The following is a 23,514-nucleotide window of genomic DNA, read 5'->3' as shown; positions in this document are numbered from 1 at the left end:
GGATCCCAGTCTATCGTTTGAAGATCTGTCGTAGGTGTGCTGTACTTTTGTAAGGTCCCGGCAGGCAAGACTTGTTTTGTAGTTGTAAGTTTTCCGCAGATATCGGTCATACCCCGTACATATACACATTTACTTCTGCAGCAGAGGCAGACGGAGCGCTGCTGGCGGAAGAGGTTTTGAGGAAATCAAACCAACAAACTTAAATGGCTTTATATCCCTTTTGAGATACAATTTCAGTATAATTATAAATGAATAAATTATATACATATATGTATACACATACGCTAATATATAAATGTACAATGGTAGAAACGTAAGTGTAATTTTTGTAGTGTATTTGCGCCCGAAAACAAGACCCAACCAACCTAAACCCAGCTCCCAATCAATTGTATTGTAAACTCCCCAAATAAAACGGCTTGCAGCCGTGTCAGAAACATATTCTAAATATTCAAAACACACACCAGACGATGGAAGATAATTTGAGAGAACAAACGAAACCAAATTGCTGATATTTTACACTGAACAGAGTTTGAATCTAACGAAAAGTAACGTATATAAAGCATTTCATTTCATCGGAAGTAGAGTTTTTACCGTCTTGAAAGAGGAAAGAACTCACCAGCAACGCACACAAGACAACAAAATAAAATGTGAAATTGAAAAACATAAATTGTAAAGATAATCCCAATCCAGAGAGTCCTCTTAGCATGCCACAATTTAGAGTAATTTAGCTGAAAATTTGCACGCACCCCAGCCCTGATAAATGGAAATATACATATGAAAAATTAAGTAAATGGTGAACTATGGAGACTCACGATAGTGAAGGTGTTTTTAGATGTTATTTAAACGATCTTGACAGACGATTATGGATAGTATATCATCTCCCACTCAGCGCGCATTGAACCCAAATGAGAATCAAGTTGAAATTCCTGTTGTATTGTGAAAACGGAAGACTTTCTTTTTAGGACTTTAGGGAGAATCCAAACCAAACATTGGAAAGGTTTGTTTACTGAGCAAAGCTATCATAACCAATACCCGAGAGATCGATTAGCTTAAAAATCACTTCTACTCTATGCGAACTTCATTTAACTAACTTGAGACCAAAATGCGTTTACTAACAGATATACCACACACCAGGCGACAGCTCCTAGTTGAGCACCGCGTTCTGAGTGGAGCATAATATAATTAAATATTGATATGTATACCGAACATTTGTTTGTTGACAACCAGTCAATTATGTCTCAACACGCAACCAAACTCACACACGAGCTAAAAGCTAAAGGATTATATGAAAATCAAGAAATATTCGTTTTCCTAGTGTTTAAAACCATGTTGAATTGTAGATATTTTGTTGTGCGTTGAACAGAAATAAAACGAACACGAAAACAAAAAAGAGGGCGAGGCGAAATTATGAAGATAATTTTATATTGTAACTTCTGTCAATTAAATTGTAGACTGGTGCATAAACCAAGCGAAAACTGAATAACATGCCGCTCATATTGTTGTTGCAGCAGAAAATTGTTTAGGCCCTCAATATAAATGCATGATTATATTGAGGCCGATAGCTCTGCGCCCCTAAGATTTTGTTGTGAGTTCAATAAGTGCTTAGTATTTGTGTAATTCAGGCATGCATAAGTCCCAGATGTAATCAACGCTAAGAGCACTTAATTAGTGTGGAATTATCCCAACCTAGTGCGAGTACTTTTTCCACTCAGTGTCTGCATTCCCGTGCTTTGCCCAATACCCATGTTGAGTAGTTTGCAAGCGTTCTAGTTGTTGTGCACTGAAAATTAAAATGTAATTCGCACAATTCGCAGATATTCAGGAAGTAGGCACTTACGCCAGCTAGACGGGCCAGATATACGATATACACCTTCTTAGAGTTATAGATTTGCGATTGTAGGGAGCTGAAGCAGGACCTCCCGCTTATTACAGTTCTGGTCCCCCTATAGAATGCCGATTGTAGAACCGAACGACTGTATAAACTCCACTTAGAAGAGAGCTCTGCTCTATCCATGCCACTACTAAAGGTCCACGCCTCGCAGCGATGATTTATGGGGATGGACGAGCAGGAAGCGTTTTACAAAGGATATAGACAGATCGGGAGTCAGGGAGAAAAGAGGGTGCAGCAGGTGGTTTATTTTTCTACCAACAGATTGCAAGCAATTGAAATACATAGTTGATTACTCGACGAGCAGCAGCCATTACCTAAGTCGTGTGTATATACGAGATATATCTACCTACATACATATATATATTTTTGGAAAGCAAATCAAGTGTATCTTGATTATATGGGCTAGCTGTATTCAGGTCGCGGCCAAGTACTAAGCATATTTGCAAACGATATTGATCAGTGTAAATGTTAAAAATAAATCGAAAGTTCGCACGTTTGCCTTGGTTGTTTGTTCGCATTGAATGCATTCGTTGTTCTTTGGTTATTCTGAACATTATGTAGATATCGGTTTATTTCATGTGTGCAACTTGTATCGTACCTATAATATTGCATTCCAACAAAAGCAAAATCAATAATTCAGAACACGTGAGCAGAGTAACAAGAGAATATATATAATATATGCTATATGTAAATGTAAATTCATTAGAAAAATGAACAACTTTTCCGAAAAATAAAATGTATATTCAAATATTAACGAAGCTTTTTATATTGCGTTCTACATCTGCGTACAAATTTGTGAAAGAATGTTAATTTCGTCAGCAAATGTTTATAGGTAAGTAAAATAATAATTATTTTTAAAATTGTTTCGTAAATATTGTTTTCCTTAAAATTGTATTTATTTCGACCATTTATTTGTTTATTATTTCTTAGGTGTAAGTAATTTCGTGTTTTATTTATTATTTTATTTATTTCTACCGTTTATTTATTTATCATTATACCCGTAACTCTTAGAGTAAAAGGGTAGATTTGTCGGAAAGTATTTAACCGGCGTTTCCGGCCCCATAAAGTACATATATCAGGATCACTAGCCGAGTCGATCTAGCCATGTCCGTTTGTCCATATGAACGCTAAGATCTTGGAAACTATAAGAGCTAGAACAGTCAGACTTTACATGCAGATTCCTGGGCTTCCTGCGCAGCGCAAGTTTATTTCAACAGAAACCAAATTTTAACTGAAATGTTTGTCTCATCAATACCTAACGACTGTCCTAAAAATGTTCCACGCCCACTCTAACGCCCACAAACGGATTAAACTCTCAAATATGACTGCCGCCCACATAACATCTACTGAAACAGCCGGTAGGTGGCGCCCCGAAATATCGCTTTGCTGATTTCCCTTTTGCTCCTTTAAGCTGAGTATCGGGTATCTGATAGTCGACGGACTCGACTATAGCGTTCTTCCTTGATTTTTAGATGTGCTCTTCTATAGTCGTCCTGGAAAAAAGGAGTTCGCGAGGTGATCCATTATTTGGCGGACACCAAATGCCTGGACAGGTTACACATCGGAGCCGTGGCAGACAAAAGCTGCTCAAATTTCTTAGCTGTGGAGTACCTGCTGGAGAAGGGACCCCCCACCATGTACGACCACGAGCACCTTAGCAGAAGTCCTTCAAGGATGTCCGCGGTTTTTAAGGTTCGACCTTTCGACCTCTGCACACAGTCTACACCGTTAAACTCTCCCGAAGTGAATTCTTTAAACTCTCTTGAATTGAATTCTCCAAACTCTCTCGAATCAAATTCTCTAGGCCGTAACTCCCCACTCAAACTCAATGTTAAACATACCTTTTGTTCTGGGTTCTAAACCTATGTACAGATTCGCTAAACTGATATTAATTTCGGCAGCAAATGCTTATAGGTAAGTTAAAGCGCATTGCCAGAAAGCCTTGTCAAATAACATATAGAAATTCTATTCCAAAACTATTTGCGAAAAAAGAGAAATTTATTTTATTGATAAATACCTATCATATTGCTGATAAACTTACCAATCGCTTTGTTATTTTAAATGTATGTCTGAGATAAACAGACATGGTCAGTAGTACCGCTATCGTTGTCGCTGGCTGCTTTAGTGTTTTCCGCACAAATGAATTGAATTTCATAGGGTTTCTCTTTCTGTTTTGTTGTTAATGTTAGACACTTTTTTAACAGAGCAGCAACATTTAAATAAAAATCATTCACAAAAGAAATTTATAACAAGGACCGGCGTAAAGAAGTTTGGCCTTTTCATCAATATTATTACATCTTAAATATTTGAAAAACGAATATCGAACGCACATGTTTTTTCGTCCCATCCAACCTATAAATAAACTAAAGTAAAAATAATTACGACCTTCCTCTACGCTATGATGCTAACTGATAAATTAAAAATGCCCCCGCCGATTAATACATTTTATTCCGCTTACTTGGGTTAGTTGTTCATAAATGTAAAGCAAAAATGTATTTGGAGTTTGTACGTCAGTCACTCAGTCATCTTCAAAAGCAAAGCATACTTTCAGGGAAAATTTTAATGCAAATTTTAATGGCTTTTCGGCGGAAGGAAGTCTGCGCTTTGAAAAAATTTCGAACATGTAAGTGCCAAAAATTTTTGCGATTTATGGTCGCAAAATTGGATAAGACACCCGGCTGACACTAGTATGGGCTTTATTGGCGCTTGTAGAATCGTAAAATCTACTTGAAAAATGTAAACTCTCTAGCTTAAGTGAGAAGAAACGCTATAGTCGAGTACCTCGGTTATTAGACACCGCATTCAGTTTTCAATTGCAATTCAAATACACCTCTAGGACATTTCTGTAGCCTTATGCCAACCCCTTGCTTTTACTGTATCGAAAATCATAGTGTTCATTGAAACAAAAGGACTAAGATAGATCGAATCGGCTTAATTTTTCACTAGGGGGCGTACTTTTTTTGACAAAACCTAAAGTTACGAGATGTGTTCAAAAAGTAAGGTGACTTCAAATTTCGTGGCCTACGTATTTTCTATTATCAATTTTATTTTGTTTTGATATGTTGGTACACTCTTCCCATTCTTTGTTTGGTTGTTAGAGGTTAAGAGTTAGAAGCATAAAAGCCCAAGGGAATTGAATTATGGTTGAATTGTACAGGAAATTTCTTGACCCGTAGCTTCCTTCTTCTTCTCGACTTAAGAAAAAATAAAATGCTTCCAAAAAAATGAATCCTGAGAGAATACAGAATTTCTAGTACGGCCCAGCAGTTCATCTTTCAGGTTTTCTATGCCGTAAAATTATAAGTTCGCACTTCTTCAGCATTTGAATAACCTGTTTTAGTTAAGTCCCACAGAAAAATAAAGTCGCAATTACATAGATTTCATTTGCTCAGGCTTTCATTTAATATAAAAATATACATATAATGTGTAGATATGCCATAATACACATATTAAATGATTTAAAAATAACAAGAGAACAGATTGCTGACAGAAATTAATTTTCGCTTGTTATTAGATGTAAACGATATCAAACAGTTTTTTAACTAGATACGTGAGAGTCGACAGATTGAGTGGGAGCCGGCCACCGCATTTTCATACGTTTCGCTGGCTTGTAAAAATTTTGAGATAGGATACAATGAGCGTCGTGACTGTTGCCGATGTTATTGAAGCTGGTAACTTCTCTTTAGGTATAATACTTTGGCAGCCAAAAACTAAGAATGAGCTAGGCAAAAGGTCCTGACAAAGATGCAACAAACTAATAATTAGTAAACAATCAACTCGGACGCTGACAAGGCAGTAAGCTAATGGTTAATGCGAGAATAACTAATGATACGACTTAGAAATAAATTAGAAGGCTTAACGACTAAAGGAGCTTTGATTCACTTTCGCAATTCGGGCTTGGGCTGCCGCCCGTCCGGAGCTATAAATAATTTTAACTAGCTTTATACATGTGTGTTTGGTTACAAATAATTTACACTTTTTGGTTGCCCTTTAGCTGCGCCGCCAGCTTGGGTTACGTGCATATTTCGCTGCTGGCGGCGCAGGAATTACTCGACACATTGGCATTCAACGCTCCTGTTCCCGTAGACATGCTGGCCGGCAGACTGGATGAGGATGAAGGTGCTGCTGCTGGTGTGGCGGGTGGGGTGGTGGTGGAGTCTGGTTCCGGCTGCTGGGTATGGCCTTGAGCAGTCACATTGTTCGTCTTGCTGTTCTCGAGTTTGGCTCTATTCAGGGCCTCCTCACGCTCCTTGGCATCGAAATACCAGACGGTGATGGCATAGCGGGTTCGATGGGCGGGCTGCACTTCGTGGGGATTTCGGATGTCCGACCAGAAGAATATCAGACGGTCGAACTTCGGCTCAATGTCTGCCACTGATGTTCCGGGCGTCGGTCGGATCCTATTAATAGTTTAGATTTAGCTTGGTCTCAAGCACAAGTAAGTTATGTAGCCTTACCGAAGTATTCCGCCACTTTCTCGCGCATCCCAGTTGATGTTTAGGTAGTAAATGGCCGTTATTACTCGACCATCCTTTTTGGGATTGTCCACATGCATGACGTAATGTGTTCCCGATCCTGGATAGCAGGCGACCATGGCCTAAAAAATCATTCGATAAGTAAATCTTAAGGGTAAGGCCTCGGCGCACGCTTACCCTTGTGCGCTCCCTGATGTGATAGTTGCCCAGAATGCCATTGTCCTTCATTGTGTTGACTCGGTACACCACGGAGTCAATCTGGAAATGATTGAAAATAAGGATGTTTAGTTCTCTTTTAATATTTGTTTTACATCGTAACTTCTTTGGGCATATTTGAAGTGGCTTTCGAATGCCTTTCTAAACCGTTTTAATGAACCTTTGAAAAAACATAATTTTAATACAATATGCAAAACCTTAGGTTTGAGAAAAAAAAAATGGACAGTCGGATGAGGCTCAATATGCGTTTGAAAAGGCTGAACTCTTAACTACTGCGTCAAAAAGGCAAAAGAAACATTACTTGGCCCGCGGAAATCTTGGTAATCAACTCACCTGGTTAGTCAGATACCAGACACTGCTGCAGCCCGGCTCATTGCCACCGACCCACTTGATCTTATCACCTCGGATCTTGTCCCCGCGCGCCGCCAAAGATGGAGCATCGGGCATCTGGTTGGTCACCACCTGGCCATCGTGGAAGGCGCCTGCGTTGTACATGCTTCGCACCTCGTTGAGGATCTTCAGACCCGTCTCCATGCCCAGGAAGTCGTCAACCACAGACAGCCCGTACTGGTTCATGTCGCTGATGATGTTCCGGCACAGATCCTCATAGCGGCGCTCGCTGCGGGAAAGCAGAAGGGAAACAAAGAACTTTAATCAGAAATAGAATTTTAATTGCGTTTCAAATAGTCGAGACAAGGAGAGCGAGAAGTATAGAGACCTTTCAAGGCCATTAATCTGTAATTGATTTAGAGATGCCTATGTTGGTGAGGTCACCTTGGGGAATCCCCTGCACTCTATAGATCAAGACAGCGCTTTTCCTCGCTATTTATAGAACAAAAGTGTTTTTGCATTCAAGCTTTTTTACAGGCGTTAGAACAACCAGAACTGCGCTGCATACAATTTTACGACTTTTTTATGATGCGCCCATAAAACCAATATTTTCATGCATGTCGGTGGAGTCCCAGTCACGTAGGCCACCCAGAACTGAACGGATCAGAACAAAACTGGCCCACTCCACCATTCGGCCCAGACGATCGCACAATTCTGGATAAGCAAAGCTACACATTGCGAAAAATAAATAAATAAAACAGAGATGAAACATTTTCGCACAAGTTCACAGAAGCTATTAAGTCATAAAGTCAAAATTATTGTCAAAAAAATATAACTGAAACGTGCGACATGGTTGATCCACAACGAAAAAGCGAATTGTGTTTTGCCAACATATTAATGTAGAAATGCGAATTCACAGGTTGCCGACAGATTAAGATACGAGAAAGACGACATTGAAGACCACAAACCAAAACCGTTAACCTGCTTTTTTGCATTAAAAATCCACGATATCTGATAATTTAAAGTATAAAACTCGTGCGCACTTTGGCTAAGGAGAAAATTCCCTATAGTCATCGTGTAGTCATTTTCACTATTATATTATTTCACTTCAAAGATTCTGATGGAAACAATAAATACCACAATGGGTTAGTTGTTACAAATTCCATCTTACTAATTCATCTTAATGGTAAGCCTTACAAAGGAGGAAAGCTACTTTAAGGCTAGAGCACGGAGTCTTGGTTGTCCCTAAAGAACCCTTGACCCCATCAAGATCGCTAATCTCATTACCGCTTGTCCAGAAGATCCCGGAAATACTGCTCAGCATTGGCGGGATGTGCCGAGTGCTTGAAGAAGTTTTTGTAATCCGTCGTCGTGGATGTTATCATTTTGCCTTGGTTAGTCAGCTTGCGTTGCGTTTTAGAATTATTCCTTGAACTTTGTTGTTTTTTGGCACTTCCGGATCCCTTATGATCCTGGATAATTGGTCAAGTTTTTTGGCACTTGGAAGGGTGGGTTGTACTTTTATCCAGAACTGGTTACTGGGTGTGTTTTCAGGAGTCTGAGGGTTCTGAGCTACTTCTCCAGAAATTCACGCACAAGTGAAGAAAGTCTGAAATCGCCTGCGAGTTTTATGCAGCGCGGCCCCGATCGTTAGAGGGAGAGAGCGCGAGCGCGTCAGAGAGAGACACCGGCGGTTATATTGTACCGAACATCGGTGTAGGGCGCCGTGCTGTTGCAAGCGTGTTGGTGGGCTGTGTGAATAATTGCATTTACTGTGGCCAGCTGCCTATATTTGATCTTTTGTTTTTTTTTAACTTCCTGACAGATGTTTGTTTTGATTTTCTTTACTTATGCACCGTTAGTCACGTTTGTTTACCGCTTGGGTTCGGTTAAATAAATTAAGTAAACGAGGAGCAGCCGACACGAACCGCACTCGCCGCCGTTCGTTTTCCGAATGCGGGAGCAGCGCCAGTGGCTCTCGCTCGGTACCGTTGCCACACGTTTCGGAGAGAGCGCAGAGCGTTGAGAGCGGGTGAAGGCACTTTAGCTAGTTTACAGCCAGATCTACTTTTAGGTTTTAGTTTTACTAGTGTTTTTTTTTAAGCCACCAGCGATTCTTCACCTAAAAAATTTGTGCTCCCAAGCACAAGACCATGGTTTGTTTACAAAGTGCCATCCTAAGTAGGCCACATATTGTGAACAGGACGTTACTTCCTGCTATTTGGATATTTTTGGAATATGTAACAAAACAAATGTCACTTTTCTTATAAAACAAAAAGCCTTACATTCATCCTTAGTAAGACAGAAAATCACAAACATTCAAAAATATTCGATTAGGTCAAATAGGTTCAAGCTAGCTTATCAAGTATATGTTGTAATATGCCAGCCAAAATGGATTTCGGCAGTTGTAGCTATTTCCTCTCTCGAAAGGTGCCACCCCTATCTTATGGCGGCCGTGATACTACGAGTGTATGAGAAAATTGGGGCCTGGGAAGCGGCCAAAGAAGAAGCAGCCGCTTAGGGCGATATGCAGCACCTTGGTAAGTGTGAGCAAATAATGGAGAACAAGGCAAATTCAACGTAAAGGCAGCTGCAGATAGCGCGGACCGAGCTGGACGTGCAAAAACAGGGGCCCTGATCAAGTTCGCAAGTTCCCGGGAAGTGGGCGGAAGGCACTCGTTCCGCCTGCCCTTCAAGCGAGTCCGAAAAGCCCTGCAAACACAAACAAACGCCAGCGGAAAAGCGGGGAGAGGCAAAGCCAAACGAAAAGGCAGAAAAGACAGGCGCAACAATCGTCACGTAGCCCAGCACTCACACCGAGGCACAGTGGGCACACGCACATGCGAGCGAACCCACACAGCGCCGAGGAGCCACACGCACGGGCCTCAGCGCGATAGCCCAGTGAGTCAGAAAGAGACAATCGCCGGCGAAGGGAGAGCGAGGGGGGCAGAATTAGATATCTAAATTGTTTGATACAAATGTCTGCTGAAATGCTTTGAAAATAAACCGAGGATGAGCTGCGAACGGCGGAACACGCGGAAGCAATGCGAATGTACGGCCCACAGAATTGGGTCAACGGCCCAGTTCAAAGTCGGAGCCAAGCGGAGCACACTCAGAGATACAGTGGTGCGAAACAACATGGGTAAATGAAATCTATCCACGCTGTCACAGAGATCTTTGGCTAGTCCCATCATTTTGTGACTAACTTAAAACCAACAAACTAGTTGGCTTAAAATGGTTTAAGTCAGAAAAAAACATTCGCCTCCTTATACTATTTCATTGATTTTATTTCTGAATATGGAATAAAGATCATTACAGTTTTAATATATATATTTGTCTTACATCTAACCCAAAGAAGTGTAACGCCATAGAATAGGATTAGAACTACTTACTACTACCCGTACTATTGACCTACTAGTTAGTAATCCGCACAGACCAAACATATCAACGATAGCCTCCCTCCCTTTCGCTGCGCATCGTACCCATCAAATGGTACTCTGGTTTCTTTCAGTGCAAACATGTTGCTGTGTACATTGTAATGATCGATGGGAGCCCTTCGTCTGTGATGTATTACGTGCGGCCGCGGCGACTGCGGCATGTGTACCACGCGAAGCCCCCGGCCCTTTGGTGGGTGGAAAACCAGCGGGTACAGGGGCGCGGCAGACGCACACGCACTGCGGGCAGACGACCTTGATGACGTGCGTCTGCCTACGTAGTTCGCTTGGGCTCTTTTAGGTTCGAGATCTATCGCTGCGTACTGCCACAGGTTCATGAATTAACAGAGGTCATGAGTGCGGCTCGGATAGAATGGCTCGAAAAAATGTAACTTAATAGATTACACTTCATACTCAAAAATATCTCAAATGTGGTAAGAAGAAATGTATAATATACGCATATGTCAATTTTTATTGTAAATTAATTTTTGTACCTTAACGGAAATGAATGAACTGTAAGTTTTTTCGGAAGCTTACAATTTCAAATTAGACATACTATCTCGCCTCCAGAAATAGGTGACCAAGCAATAATCTCTCATCTTCAGCCTTCAGCAACCATCTACAAGGATCGCCCGGAAAATGGCTATTGACCCTTCCTATCAAATATGTGACATTGACAGTCGGCGGCGGATGAATGCGGTTTTGGGCGGTCGTTGTTTATCGAGTTTGCGCAACCGTGTTGTTTACTTTCCTGGGGAGTTGCCTGGCAGGCACACCAGCAAATCTAGCCCATTTATAAACAATGCCGGGATTTGGCAAACCACTGAAAAAGAGATCACGCTGGCCTGACTTCTAAGTGTTTGATAAAGAACAACACATCCCGCGGCAGATTGATATCTCGGAGCCAAAGCAAATGGTAATTCCGATAGCGCGATTCAAACGATTGCTTGCGTATCCTCGGCACGTAGGCAAAACGGCGCGGACCACCCTGCTGAACAGACCACCCAATCCGCGCGATAAGAAGCTCCAAAAAAGGGGCGGCGTGTACTGCACTCGTTGACAAAAGGTTTTGCAATAGGTTGGCTAAGCGAAAGGAACAACCAGTGTTTAAATACACTTGGAATATGACAAATGAACGAATGGTAAATTAAACTAACCTCTTTTGTGGGTTTGTACAGAAAAGTATTGCAAACGTAGAACAGATACTAAGAGGGGTAGGGAATGCGTATTGACTGTAAGCCATAATTTTATTTAACCGAGTTTTACTGATGACTCAGCCCAATTCACTGGAAGTTATGCCCAACGATTGCGAAAGAATTCTATATTTGTTCCAGTGTGTGCGGTGCATGTTTGTTGTATCTGTTAATGCCGGGGTGTAAGTCAAAAATAAATAAATAAGCGAGTATCAAAGATTCGGACGCAACGAACTGCGCAACAGAATAACTACAAGTCAGCACCTCTGTCCGGAAAACTGCGACTGCGAGTGTGACTGCAGGTGCTATCAGATCGGCTACGGTCGCGTTCGCCATATGCATTGCACCGCCGGGCACGTAATGCCAAAGGTAAATACTCGACTTGGGAGGTGTCATCTCGCGCCAGAGTGTGAACAATACGGAGATAATCAAACGCGAATTCGTTGCGCAGTCCTGAAATCACACCTGAAGCCTTAAAGAAGAGAAAATCAGAACCAAAAACTCTATTTTTAACCAGCAAATTCTTTAAGTCACCAAAACGCCCACCTGGAGAACATTCGGCCCAAGTGTGGTACAGGTAAAAAATATAAAGCCCATCACTTTTGACTTAAACTAAATTATGTAAAAGTAAAAGAAACCTTAAAATGAAAGACATTAAATATCTCTATTGTGAGAGCAACAGAAATTGCCAACGCGATTTCATTTGGAATTAATAGATCAATAAAATAAATTTCCACTCACTGAAAATCCTAAATCCTAAAAAGTCTTTGCACCAGTCAGACTACGAGTAACTGGTATACAAACAATACAAACAATTTAAGCTTTGCGCCAGCTTTAGAATAACTTTCCGGAAAAGGTTCCTTTCATGTAATTTTTCGTTAGATGAGCAATAAATGATAGTTCATTTAGATAACAGGTCGGGCCTAACCGAATTTTTTCCTTCGACACACATACTCATGTGCCTATGAGGCGCAAAGAATTCTGAATTAGTGATTTAGTTGCCAAGAAGTTTAAAGATCAAAACAACCATAAACTTTTCACTTAATACATGCTGTGCCTCATGCTTGGCCTTCTTTCTTGTCGATCCTCAGGATTGGGCACGTACCCGCTTATCGGTAAGTGACTTGATACATATATGCGAGTGAAGACCGCTGAGGGGCGGGACGGGGCCTACGTCGAAGAGAATGCACATGTGGGGCCTAATCTTGGTCTGTACATTTGGCTCTACGAACAAGCAAACGCAATTTCAAGTGCATTCTAATCGCAGTGTTGGTTCAGTCACATTTAATAACTATTTATCAGGTGAGATCACTGCTGATCAAAACAAGATAAACAGAAGAAGTAACGGGAAAGTAAAATTCTCCTTTCAGAGAACGATTTATTATAAGTTTTATTTATTTAAATATAAATAAATAGTTAAATATATTTTAACTTTCTGAAATGAAAAGTACCAAATAAAATTCAAACTAAATGTCTGCGATTTCAGCTACGTTACCAAGTTATGGTTCTTTTTTTTGTACGATCGGTACATAACTAGTTTAAGCATAGGAAATTCAGCATAATGTTCATAAAATATTCTAACCGACGGTTTTCGATCATGGAAAGCATCACGTTAGCACGGAGAGAAAAGTCATAAGGCAACAGTCTCGAAATGATGTGTACTCCATCCACACACGATTTCGACTAAAATAGAGTAAAAACAAGATTCTTTGAAAAGCACAAACTCTAAAGCGACCTCCAAGCCCGTGGATGTGAGCCGAGATCATGGAGTACAATCGCCAGCCTTGTCCCATCAGGATTGTGGAGGACTGCGGGTGCGCCTTTGTCATGGGCACAATAGGAGGATCGTTGTTCCAGTATCTGAAGGGATTTCGTAATGCTCCCGCCGGATTGCGGCGTGGCCTTTACGGCGGCTTTGAGTCGGTTAGGCTGCGGACTCCGGCCATCGCCGGCAGCTTTGCCATCTGGGGCGCCACCTTCAGCACGGTGGACTGCTTCGTGATCTCGTATCGCCAGAGGGAGGATTCCTGGAACTCAATTGTCAGTGGAGCTGCCACCGGCGGGATTTTGGCAGCACGCAATGGCATCCGGGCCATGGCCAACAGCGCCTTTGTGGGATGCCTCGTCCTAGCAATGCTTGAAGGAGCCGGAGCAGCAGTGGCCACGATTTATGCAGACGACGGCAACGCGAATGCCGCCATAGCCACAGATGTCCAGCAGCCGAAGAGACCGCACTGGGAAACATCTGTCGAGGACGTGGAAAGTCCGCGTTCCTCCCATAATCAGAATTTAACCGCGGCGGAATTCAAGCGGGTGTTGGATAAATGTAGAAAATATAGGGCGCACAACATGGCCCCGCAGGATGTATAATCGGAAGCAGTTGAGGCACAGGGAAAGGAGAAGCCTTTGCGCTCTCTGCTCGATCTGGTTAAGCTGGCCGAGATTAGCTGATACAGTTCGCCAGAACTTTCTGTTATGAGTCAAGTATTCGTTTTTGTGGCGCCTCTTCCAAATTATGTGTTAGCCCACCAGTATTCTCCGTTTATGTATTTTCATTTTATATTCTTCAATAATCAACTGGAAGCAAGTCTCTACGTCATCTCAGGATCCCATTTATTTGAGAGTAACCTATGATGGAATGTTTCATAAGTGTCCTAATATGTATATTTTAAACCTAGTAACAGAAAAAATCCATAGTTGAGTAGTGCTACGATTCTATTGTTACAAGTAAAAGGTTGAATACGAATAATGGAATTGAGCCATGAAAGCCTTTTGACAAAAGTCTGAAATTAATTTTAAAGAATCTTACTTGGTTACAAAAAAAAAATGTCAAAATTTTAAATTTAGGCCTTAGACTTTAACAAAAAAAAGATCTTTATGAAAACATCTTTTGCACGTCTCAGGAATTTTTGATGTTTATTTTCCAAATTAAACAAATCAGTATCTACGCAGTTAGACACACAGATACACATGTTTCCTTTCACCCAGGACCTACCTTCCTGATCCCATGAAGCTGGCATCCGCCAGTCCGATTTGATAGCTGGAGCTCTTTTCGCCATGGTGATGATTGTGGTGGTGCTGGTGCTGCTGCTGCCTTTGACCGACTTCCGCTTCCGCAGTGGCAGCCTTTTCTTGGCTACCCGGCTGGCCAAGGAGATTCAGCAGGTTGTCCACCTCGGAGGGCCAGCTCTGCGCCTGGTGGGCGGGCGTCATCATCTGGGCGGTGGAGCAGTTGGCGCCGGCGCCACTGCCCTCCAGATTGGCGGATGCCACCGCCTGTTGTAGTTGCTGGATCTGCTGCCGCTGCTGCTGCTGCTGCTTGTTGTTGTTACTGCTGCTGTTGACCTTTTGGCGGGTCAGGAGGCGGCACGCGGTGCGGTGGTCGGGCCAATCGAGATGCTGGTGGGCGGGGGAACAGTAGTAGACGGCCTTGCACTTGGCGCATCGCAGCAGGTTCTGCTGGGTGCCGCAAGTGGAGCAGCGCGGCGGGTCCATGGCCGACTTGGATCCGGATTGGGAATCGGTATTGCTAGCTGACTCCCTGACCTTTCCGCGACCCCTGCTCATTGCATTTCGTGGGAGAGAGCCGAAGGCGACGACCGACTCTAACCTTGACTGCTCTCTCTGCTCTGTCCAGCCCCACCTTCGCCCCTCACTCACACACTCGCACTCGCAGATTACGGCTATCAATTATCAATGCGAATTACGGCACTCGGCTCGTTTTAGCCAACATTTCACTGTTAGTCCGCCTGCGCCTATTTTAATCACGTAGGCCACCGAATTGCCAAATAAACAAAAAAAACGCACATTCAACACACACACACAAACACACGGGCAGCTGTATGTGCGTTGTTGTTGGATTTGCTCGCGACTCTACTTTCTTGGGACGGTTTTTCGTTGGCTTTTTCACTCTGCACTCTTCTCGGTGCCCGCCTACCGCCTGATTATCGATTTTCAACTCGAAATCCTTGAAATTTAATAAAAAATGCAAATTGTTAAGACAACACACAAACTTTTTATTTCCTAGCGATGTGCGTCAAGCGATACCGATATTCATAGCGCCGCTGCACAGCACTGGTAACGGGCTATACATCGGTATCGATAGTCACGCTAGAATCTTTATATCCTGTTCAGACAAAGGGGGTTTCTGCAACGCGACCATGTATAAGTTAATTTGTTAAAAACCAACGTAGTTTTACTTTTTTATTAAAAAAAAATTAAATTAATAATATCATTAAATAAATGATATTTCAAAGTATAGAAGATAATATGTCAAAAAACACCATATTTTTTGATCATTCCAAGGGAACCATACCATTGTTGCCCGATCCGCTTCGTTCAGACTTATATACGGCTTTTGGGAAGGATTCATCCCGATAGCTTCAAAGCTGAGAGACTGATTTCTGACTGAAAATTTGATTCCCTCTGCGAGGGTCTAATAAAGATGTAAGGTTCAACATAAGCAAAGTAACTTTTTAAAGATTTGATTGTAGATTTACTAGTCTGTTGCATTGAAAAAGGCTACACCAACATTTTTCGATGTACTAATTTTTTGTGGGCATATTTAGGGCTGTGTGACTACTATATATACCCGAAGAAATGAAAATCTGCAATAATCGTCCTATTGTTTCGAGTGATACATCAATCGAACGGTATTGTAAAAACTAAAAGAATTGCATACCAAGACTTAGGTTTATTACCACTTAAAATACGCATCGAATAATACCTTCACTGTAAAAGAATTTTTCGGTTCTCTCAAAATGAAAATTTTAACTGGTTTGTCAGTTTATCCCAAAACGTTATTTTAGATTCCTGAAAATTCTAGACGGTGTTAACAGTTCAATATAAAAAACATTTGTCCCACCTAAAAACGGTAAACTAGCTTGTTTGATGAGAAAACAGCTTTAAATAGCTAAATTTTGTATACCGTAATTTGTGATGTATTGAAACTAAAGACTTGAGCTATACGTCGTTAAAAAGAGATTCCGAAATACTATAAATTATCCAAATTTTTGTTTAGCCTTTTTTTCTGATTTTTCAAAAACGGTTCTAAAGATTTCAAATAAAATTTTAAGGTGTATACGTAGCTCTTGAGATTACTCAACTGTTGTACAGATTTTAGTGAAAAAACCCGTTTTAAAGTTATTAATCAACAAAAATTGGCACATTGCAAAAGGATAGAGTATCAAACCTTGCATTGATTTTTTTGTTGTGTGTATCCAAATTCTATTGGAAGGTCCTGAAAATGAAAGATGATGTTAAACAGCTTGCTATTCAATAAGCTTAAATACGAGCTGTACAATTTTCATAAAACGAGCCGAATGTAAAAAAATTAAAAAAGTGCGAGGGAGATGGATATAAGAATATGACTGTAACTAAGTTTGTTTTTTTTAGTAGTTTTTATAAATAAACACGAAAAACAAAAGCTTCACAACACTGGCTACGAAAGTGAAACCTATATCAATTTTGTACGAAAATCACCTGCTCATCACTGAAAAATCAAAATAACATCTATTTTACTATGGATGTTGGCCAGATATGGCATGCTTGCTTCGTTTATTTTAACAACATCCAGCTTATGTCCTTTTTGGCAAGACCTAGCACTTGCTGCACCGCCCAAAAGTGTAGCTTAAAAATAAATATTGTCAAAACGGAGAAAGGTGTTTTAATACATAAAAGAGTCCAAGCGTGCCGTCCATCTTGGACCACAATAATCCCTATTTAATGTTCACTATAATGGCCTGAATGGAATCAATGGATTCATTTGCTACTAACAATGAAATAATTATTTGGCGCAAAAAAAATGTACATGCAAGCGTTCAAGATGTTTTAAATTTTACGTTGTTTTCAAATTTTTTCGAAGCCACTGAATTTGGTCGTCTTATAAGGATGTAAAAAATGTAGCTGTTTTTAGCTATGTATATATATTCCAGTGATCGTTTCGCTGCCAATCGATAGCCGCCCCCAGAGGTGCCATCTCTATTATCAGACCCCAACAGATGCTGGACTGGGCCCTTCGAAAGAACAACAAAATCTGCCTGATAACTTAATCCCACTGATAAGCGCCATGGCGACAAGTAAACGCGTGGCCAATGTGGTGCTTGTGGACATCGAGGGCACCACCACGTCCATCAGCTTCGTGCACGATGTCCTGTTTCCCTACGCCAGAGAGAATGTGGAAAAGTTCTTAAGGGAATCCTGGGAGGGAGATGTTACCAAGCAGATTGTCCAGGATCTGCAGCAAGTGCCACAGTTTTCGGATTACAAGGCCACATTAAGTGCTGCACCTGCGGAGGCGAACGTGGAATTAATTAGCGGCTTTGTGCGGTACCTTATCGATAAAGATCTGAAGGTTACGCCAATGAAAACGCTTCAGGGCCTAATTTGGTCTGAGGGTTATGCCAGTGGAGAGCTCAAGGGGCAGTAAGTTTTTTAATCATTTCAAACCTGCATACAAATTTGTATTTTGGCTTATAATCTTTTTCTAACTAGTTAAGAGTTCCTTACCTTTTAATGTGAGTGTTCCAATAGAAAAGGCTGGTCTTGCCCACTCTTGCATAGTAAGAAAGTCTAAACAAATTGTGATGAAGCAAGCCATGGCATAATTGGAAATCATTTCATAGCTGTTTTCGACCTTTAGTTAACTATTATAGTGTATTATATATTCTTACTAATTAAGTATACTTTATACGTTTAGTGTGTATGAAGATGTCCCCGCAGCCTTTAAGTCTTGGTGTTCTGCTGGCCTCAAGATTGCCGTCTACTCCAGCGGCAGCGTGGCTGCCCAGAAGTTAATCTTTGGGCATAGTATAGCCGGGAACCTGCTGCCCCACCTCAGTGCTCATTTTGACACCCATGTCGGCCACAAACAGGAACAGCAATCTTACGATAATATAGCCAACTTATTGAAAGAGAAACCCCAAGAGATACTGTTTCTCACCGATATTCCAGGAGGTGAGAGATTTTTCCATATAAATGTCTTTCAATTGCTATATGTTTCATATTTTAGAAGCGGCTGCTGCTCGGTCTGCGGGACTGCAAGTCATTATCCTTCAGCGTCCTGGCAACGCCGCTTTAACAGATGATCAAAAAGTCAGTTACGAGGTTATTCCGGACTTCAAACCACTTCAATCTCTGAAGCCGACGACAAATAAACCGCAGGCTTAGATCTCCAAAAAGATCCAAAAAGTTTACATATATTGTGACTAGGTGCTTGGAAATTAGGTGATTCTCTAGAGGAAAGCTCGGTCTACGCTGCACAGGTCGTCGCCGCTGTCGTGGCTGGGAGTCTCCTGTGGCCTTCTTCCGGGTCGCTTGCTCCTTTGGGACTGTCTCGAACATGACTTCTCGGATCCATAGATCTTGCGTAGCTGCTGAAGCTTTGCATCCGAATCTTGCACTGGGCACTCTGATTTTTTCTTCCTTCGCTGCCGGCTGCCTTCGCAGGAGTGTCGCAATTCCTCGCTCCGGCAGGAGTGGGTTAGTTTGCCCACCTCCGGGCCCCAAAATGTTGGCCCCTCGAGAAGAAGTGGAGCAGATTTGACCCTCTGTCGCATCATCTCCATATGCAGCTCGTACTGACGCTCTTGAAAAGCCTGCTCTGCCTTCCGGGTAGCCAGCCGGATGGATAACAAGGCCTTGTGGGATTCGCTGAAGATAAAAAACATCGATGGCGTTTTAGTATTTTAAAAGTATTAGTGTAGTTTGGGACTTGAACTCACTTTAAGGACAGCGACTTCCAAGCAGGCGTCTTTCGGACCTCCCAATCAAATTGCGGACGAGGATCATGAAAAGTGCAGTTGTTCTTTAGCTCCTTCACTTTTTTTCTAGAAACTTCAGCCCTTAAAGTGGCCGCTAGATTTGGACGCGAAACTGGATGCAACGGTGACACACTTGGCGTTCGCCTCTGTATTGGTTCCGGGAACTCAAAGATGCTCGGTGGTGGAAGTGTTTTCTCCTCCTTTGAAATGGATAATGGCTTCGATTTCCTTCCCCTTCCTCGTCTTCCTCGCCCCCTTCCTGTAGTGGAGGCACTACTACTTCGCTTGGAGGAGGTGGTTGGCGATTGTATCTGTATCTTGGGAACTTCTTCATCCTTATCCTTACTGCATGGGAAATAGTTGCTTAGTGAGGGTTGAGCGAGCTTGGTAGGCTTCAGATTGGGCACTGAGGAACTTCCTTGAAGATCATTGACACTAAAACACCTACGAAGCATTTCCCTCCTGCACTTGGCTCGTTCAGCTGCGTGCTGGCCAGGATTAGAAGTCGGCTGGCAGCGGGTTTGGGTCTGACTTTTGTCCTGCGTCTGCGTTTGAGTCGCGTTGCTGCTGGTGGACTTCGGCCTGCAAAATTCTGCCTCGAAACTTTTAAGGGACCTCTTGAAGTCTGCCACCTCCACGGCGAAGTCCTCCTTGAAGCTCTTCAGACGACTTAAGTCCCTGAGGCACTTGTCGTACTCCTCGCTAAGGCAACTGGAGTTAGGAGTATGGATCACGGACTGAGTGACGCATCTATCTTTATGCTCAGGGATCACCAGGATTTGAGGCAGAGGCAGAGGATCCAGCAACAGGGAACGCTTTTTAATCTTCTTTCCCTTAGATGACCGCTTTTTGGACTTTCCTTGACCCAAAGAGCTTCTGGTAGCACTAGCACATCGTTCTTGAGCAGCAGCAGCAGCTGGCTGCGATCGCAGTTCACGGCTAGTGCTCCGCAGACTTTCCAGTGTGGAGTAGAACTCCGCCTGATGCAGGTGCTTGACGTCGCAGTAATCTTTTAAAATTAATAATAATTCAATGTTTCAGATTTCATTCAAATATCTTCTTCGCAAACCTGTTTCCTAAAAGAAACCTATGGTTCCGAAACCAAACTCACCAGGTATACTGTCGTAGAATTTAGCTAGAGTCCTGACACCCATCTGGCTGTTCCACGGAGGCGTCTCCGCTTCCTGGGTTCCAATAGGAGCAGTATCCGGAGGCTTTTTTCCACCAAGGGTGCAGAGCTTAGGGCGATTGTAGACCGGAGCAGGACAGTTATTGCACGGATCGATGGGCACTTTCACGCAGGAATTGAGAAAGTGCGAGCTCATGCTGCGAGAGGCGGAAGTCTGTCCTGCTGGAATATAGATAATTGTTGCAAACGCGCTTTATCAATACCAAGCTCAACCTGGAGTTGTTGCCAGCGGTAACCTTTCATTGTTTGTTTTTGTGCACTTCCGTTTTGGGCCCACCATTCGCCAGGTCACGCACCGACTAGCTGTCCTGGTTTCGAATGCACTTCGTCCGCGCAGTCGCAAGGATTGGTTAAACGAGGGATAAGAAATGGTTTATGCCCTTCCTAGCGATCTACCAATCAAATCAAAATAAATATTAAATTACTATTATTATTATCCTTAAAGGCATATATACAGATAGAATAATGACGCCAATGACGGTTATTTTTAAATAAACGACCTGTTGTCACCGATTTTGTATATAATCGGTGACAACAGGTCGTTTTTTTCGGTTACGTATATTGCGTTCGTGTTTCCGGAGACTTTGTAATTCCAAGATTAAGCAATATGTACCCATTTTGCTATACTACACTATATTATACTAAATTCATCAGAAAGTATGTAACAGGTAATCTGTCCGTCCGTATAAACGCTGAGATCTCGTAAACTTTAAGAACTAGAACAGTCAAACTTGGCATGCAGATTCCTGGGCTTCCTACGCAGCGCAAGTTTGTTCCCGTGTGGTGCCACGCACACAATCCGCGAAAATCTGTAGCGCCTAGAGTTTTTATGATAGAAAAAAATTTGCCGGTAGGTGGCGCTTTACAATATTTCATTGCTGCTTACTTATTTTTATTTTGTTTCCTCAAGCTGAGTAACGCGTATCTGATAGTCAATAATCAAATTACGTAAGATACATATATTAAACGGACTGTCGTATTGTAATGGGCAAAAGTATCTCAGCGTTCAGACGGACGGACGGATAGACATGGTTGATTTGATGATGCTAGTGATCCTTATCAATATTGTATCTTCCTTGTAGGTTATATATAGACAAATCCAATACAATTTTATTATTACTGGTCAATTTTACATCCCCTCCTGGTGCGCTTCTTCACTACTTGGACTGCCGTCCAAAGTGATCAAATTTTTGTTGTGTGTATACACTTAAGCAAAAACACCTCATAACAAGCTAAAAGTATAGTGCGACAAATGTTCTGATATCAATTTTTGTGATGAAAATGTACGATCTACTAAACAAATACACTTTTTACATTTATTACATTCGGATCGTGTAAAGCGATTAAAAACACCTTTGTATTTTGTATAGTAATGCAATAATTATACGTGTTTAGAAGAAACAAGGAAGAACGCAATAGTCGAGTCGCTCGACTATCAGATACCCGTTACTCAGCTTAAGGGAGCAGAAGGGAAATGGAGATATATAAGCAGCAAAGCGATTGGCGCTTACGATGACGCGGACTGTGGGCGTTAGAGTAGGCTTGTCACCCCGCTGAAACTTGCGCTGCGCAGGAATCTGCACGCCAAGTCTGGCTATTCTAGCTTTTATAGTTTCCGAGATCTCAGCGTTCATACTGACGGACGGACAAGCGGATCGACTCGGCTAGAGATCCTGATCAAGAATATATATACTTTATGGGGTCCAAAACGCTTCATTCTACCTGTTACATACTTTCCGACGAATCTAGTATAGCCTTTTACTCTACGAGTATCGGGTATAATTACAGTTGAACTGATTCGGCGCGGTTATGACTCTGGGAGCCTTCCCATGATGATCTCATCTTTTAAGTGATGCAATGTTTTTTTTAGGGAAATGACCAAAGTCCAGTATATGTAACAAGTCCTAGTTTTATTAAACCATTTGTTAAAAATCCATTTGAAGGAGCATCAATCTCCAAAAAATTATGCTTAACAAGAAAGGAAGTTAGCTTCGGCAAGTCCAAGTTTGTATATATATGTATAATATATAATTTTTCCACCAATTTTTCGAGCGTTCCTATGGGAGCTGTATTATATAATCCTCCGATTTTTTTAACATAAAATTGAAATTCAGTAGTAATTAAAAATGTTATTCCCAAGCGTAGGAGGTCATATGTTGAGAAAAACGAAAAACATTTTTTTAAAATTTTTTTTTTCGATTATTCCTATGAGACCCATAAAGTAAAGTTCTCCGATCTTGCTGGTTCGGACTTATATACTACTTACCAAAGAAAGAATAAAGGGAATGTTTCAGCTTGACAGCTTTAAAACTGAGAGACGTGTAGAAACGGACGGACAGACGGAAATGGTTTTATAGATTCGTCTAGTGATACTGATCAAGAATTTATATACTTTACGGGGTCGGAAACGACTCCTTCAATGCTTTGCAAACTTCTGACTGAAATTGGATATAGCCAATTGAATATGATATGAATACTTATAAGGTCAAACCTTTTCCTGCCAAATTCGCATCGATGAAACCCGTGCGCAAGCTAATGGAGTAAGCGAGCGGCCACAGTCGGATAACGCTTTTTATCACAGCGATACTCAGCTTAAGGAAATACCGGAAAAAATAGTACATCCCCGAGTAAATTTGAAACAACAGGAAAGAAATAGTCCAATGTATTCCCCAGAGAACAAATGGTCCGCTTGTTGAATCGAAAACACTGCCTTCTACCTGTTACATACTTTCTCACAAATCTAGTATACACTTTTACTCTACGACTAACGGGTGTTAAAAGCGATGTATCAAATATCCACCTCTAGCTGACCAAAATATTCCGTTTATTTTTAAAAAGATATCGATAATGTGCCATAGTACAGGGCATTAACAGCAGTGTTAAAATGGACCGATTTCTAACATGGCTGTGAGAAAATAGGCGGAAATCCAACATTTTACCGCGTATCGATATATCGCAAGAAAAAACTATCACGATAAATAATTATTTTTATTCAAAAATATCGATGTATTGATATTCTGATGTAT

At 41.6% G+C, this 23,514-nt stretch overlaps 4 protein-coding genes and 1 long non-coding RNA gene across 9 annotated transcripts; 3 read left to right on the top strand and 2 right to left on the bottom strand.

The window, feature by feature from the left end:
- Nucleotides 1–5,265: 5,265 nt before the first annotated feature.
- Nucleotides 5,266–15,580, bottom strand: LOC108032907 (egl nine homolog 1). 2 transcript variants are annotated; one of them, XM_017106967.3, is made up of 5 exons: nucleotides 14,535–15,580; nucleotides 6,916–7,201; nucleotides 6,544–6,624; nucleotides 6,349–6,488; nucleotides 5,266–6,291 (listed from the first exon to the last, which is right to left on the bottom strand). In XM_017106967.3, the coding sequence occupies exons 1-5, from the start codon at nucleotides 15,104–15,106 to the stop codon at nucleotides 5,904–5,906; spliced, it is 1,467 nt and encodes a 488-aa protein (XP_016962456.1). In that variant the 5' UTR covers nucleotides 15,107–15,580; the 3' UTR covers nucleotides 5,266–5,903. The 2 variants fall into 2 exon arrangements, with proteins under 2 accessions (XP_016962456.1, XP_016962457.1); XM_017106968.3 differs by lacking the exon at nucleotides 14,535–15,580 and adding an exon at nucleotides 8,200–8,873.
- LOC127011593 (uncharacterized) lies at nucleotides 8,996–12,293 on the top strand. The gene is made up of 3 exons (XR_007764702.1): nucleotides 8,996–10,054; nucleotides 10,424–10,780; nucleotides 10,952–12,293. It is a non-coding gene; the product is annotated as an uncharacterized LOC127011593 (long non-coding RNA).
- On the top strand, nucleotides 12,989–14,502 carry LOC108032908 (probable mitochondrial import inner membrane translocase subunit Tim17 4). The gene has a single exon (XM_017106969.3). The coding sequence runs from the start codon at nucleotides 13,304–13,306 to the stop codon at nucleotides 13,907–13,909; it is 606 nt and encodes a 201-aa protein (XP_016962458.1). The 5' UTR covers nucleotides 12,989–13,303; the 3' UTR covers nucleotides 13,910–14,502.
- A 1,931-nt stretch (nucleotides 15,581–17,511) lies between the features above and the next one.
- On the top strand, nucleotides 17,512–18,732 carry LOC108032867 (enolase-phosphatase E1). The gene is made up of 3 exons (XM_017106868.3): nucleotides 17,512–17,962; nucleotides 18,237–18,493; nucleotides 18,549–18,732. The coding sequence occupies exons 1-3, from the start codon at nucleotides 17,607–17,609 to the stop codon at nucleotides 18,704–18,706; spliced, it is 771 nt and encodes a 256-aa protein (XP_016962357.1). The 5' UTR covers nucleotides 17,512–17,606; the 3' UTR covers nucleotides 18,707–18,732.
- LOC108032876 (uncharacterized) lies at nucleotides 18,698–23,096 on the bottom strand. 4 transcript variants are annotated; one of them, XM_017106877.3, is made up of 5 exons: nucleotides 22,980–23,096; nucleotides 20,702–20,880; nucleotides 20,411–20,647; nucleotides 19,261–20,308; nucleotides 18,698–19,189 (listed from the first exon to the last, which is right to left on the bottom strand). In XM_017106877.3, the coding sequence occupies exons 2-5, from the start codon at nucleotides 20,766–20,768 to the stop codon at nucleotides 18,772–18,774; spliced, it is 1,770 nt and encodes a 589-aa protein (XP_016962366.2). In that variant the 5' UTR covers nucleotides 20,769–20,880; nucleotides 22,980–23,096; the 3' UTR covers nucleotides 18,698–18,771. The 4 variants fall into 4 exon arrangements, with proteins under 4 accessions (XP_016962366.2, XP_043947087.1, XP_050745196.1 ...); XM_044091152.2 differs by lacking the exon at nucleotides 22,980–23,096 and adding an exon at nucleotides 21,375–21,954; XM_050889239.1 differs by lacking the exon at nucleotides 22,980–23,096 and adding an exon at nucleotides 21,375–21,954 and having other exon boundaries at nucleotides 20,411–20,650; nucleotides 20,725–20,880.
- Nucleotides 23,097–23,514: the final 418 nt, after the last annotated feature.

Source organism: Drosophila biarmipes, chromosome 3R, assembly GCF_025231255.1.
Source record: "Drosophila biarmipes strain raj3 chromosome 3R, RU_DBia_V1.1, whole genome shotgun sequence".
Lineage (NCBI taxonomy): Eukaryota > Metazoa > Arthropoda > Insecta > Diptera > Drosophilidae > Drosophila > Drosophila biarmipes.
This window is presented reverse-complemented; position numbering and strand designations above follow the sequence as displayed.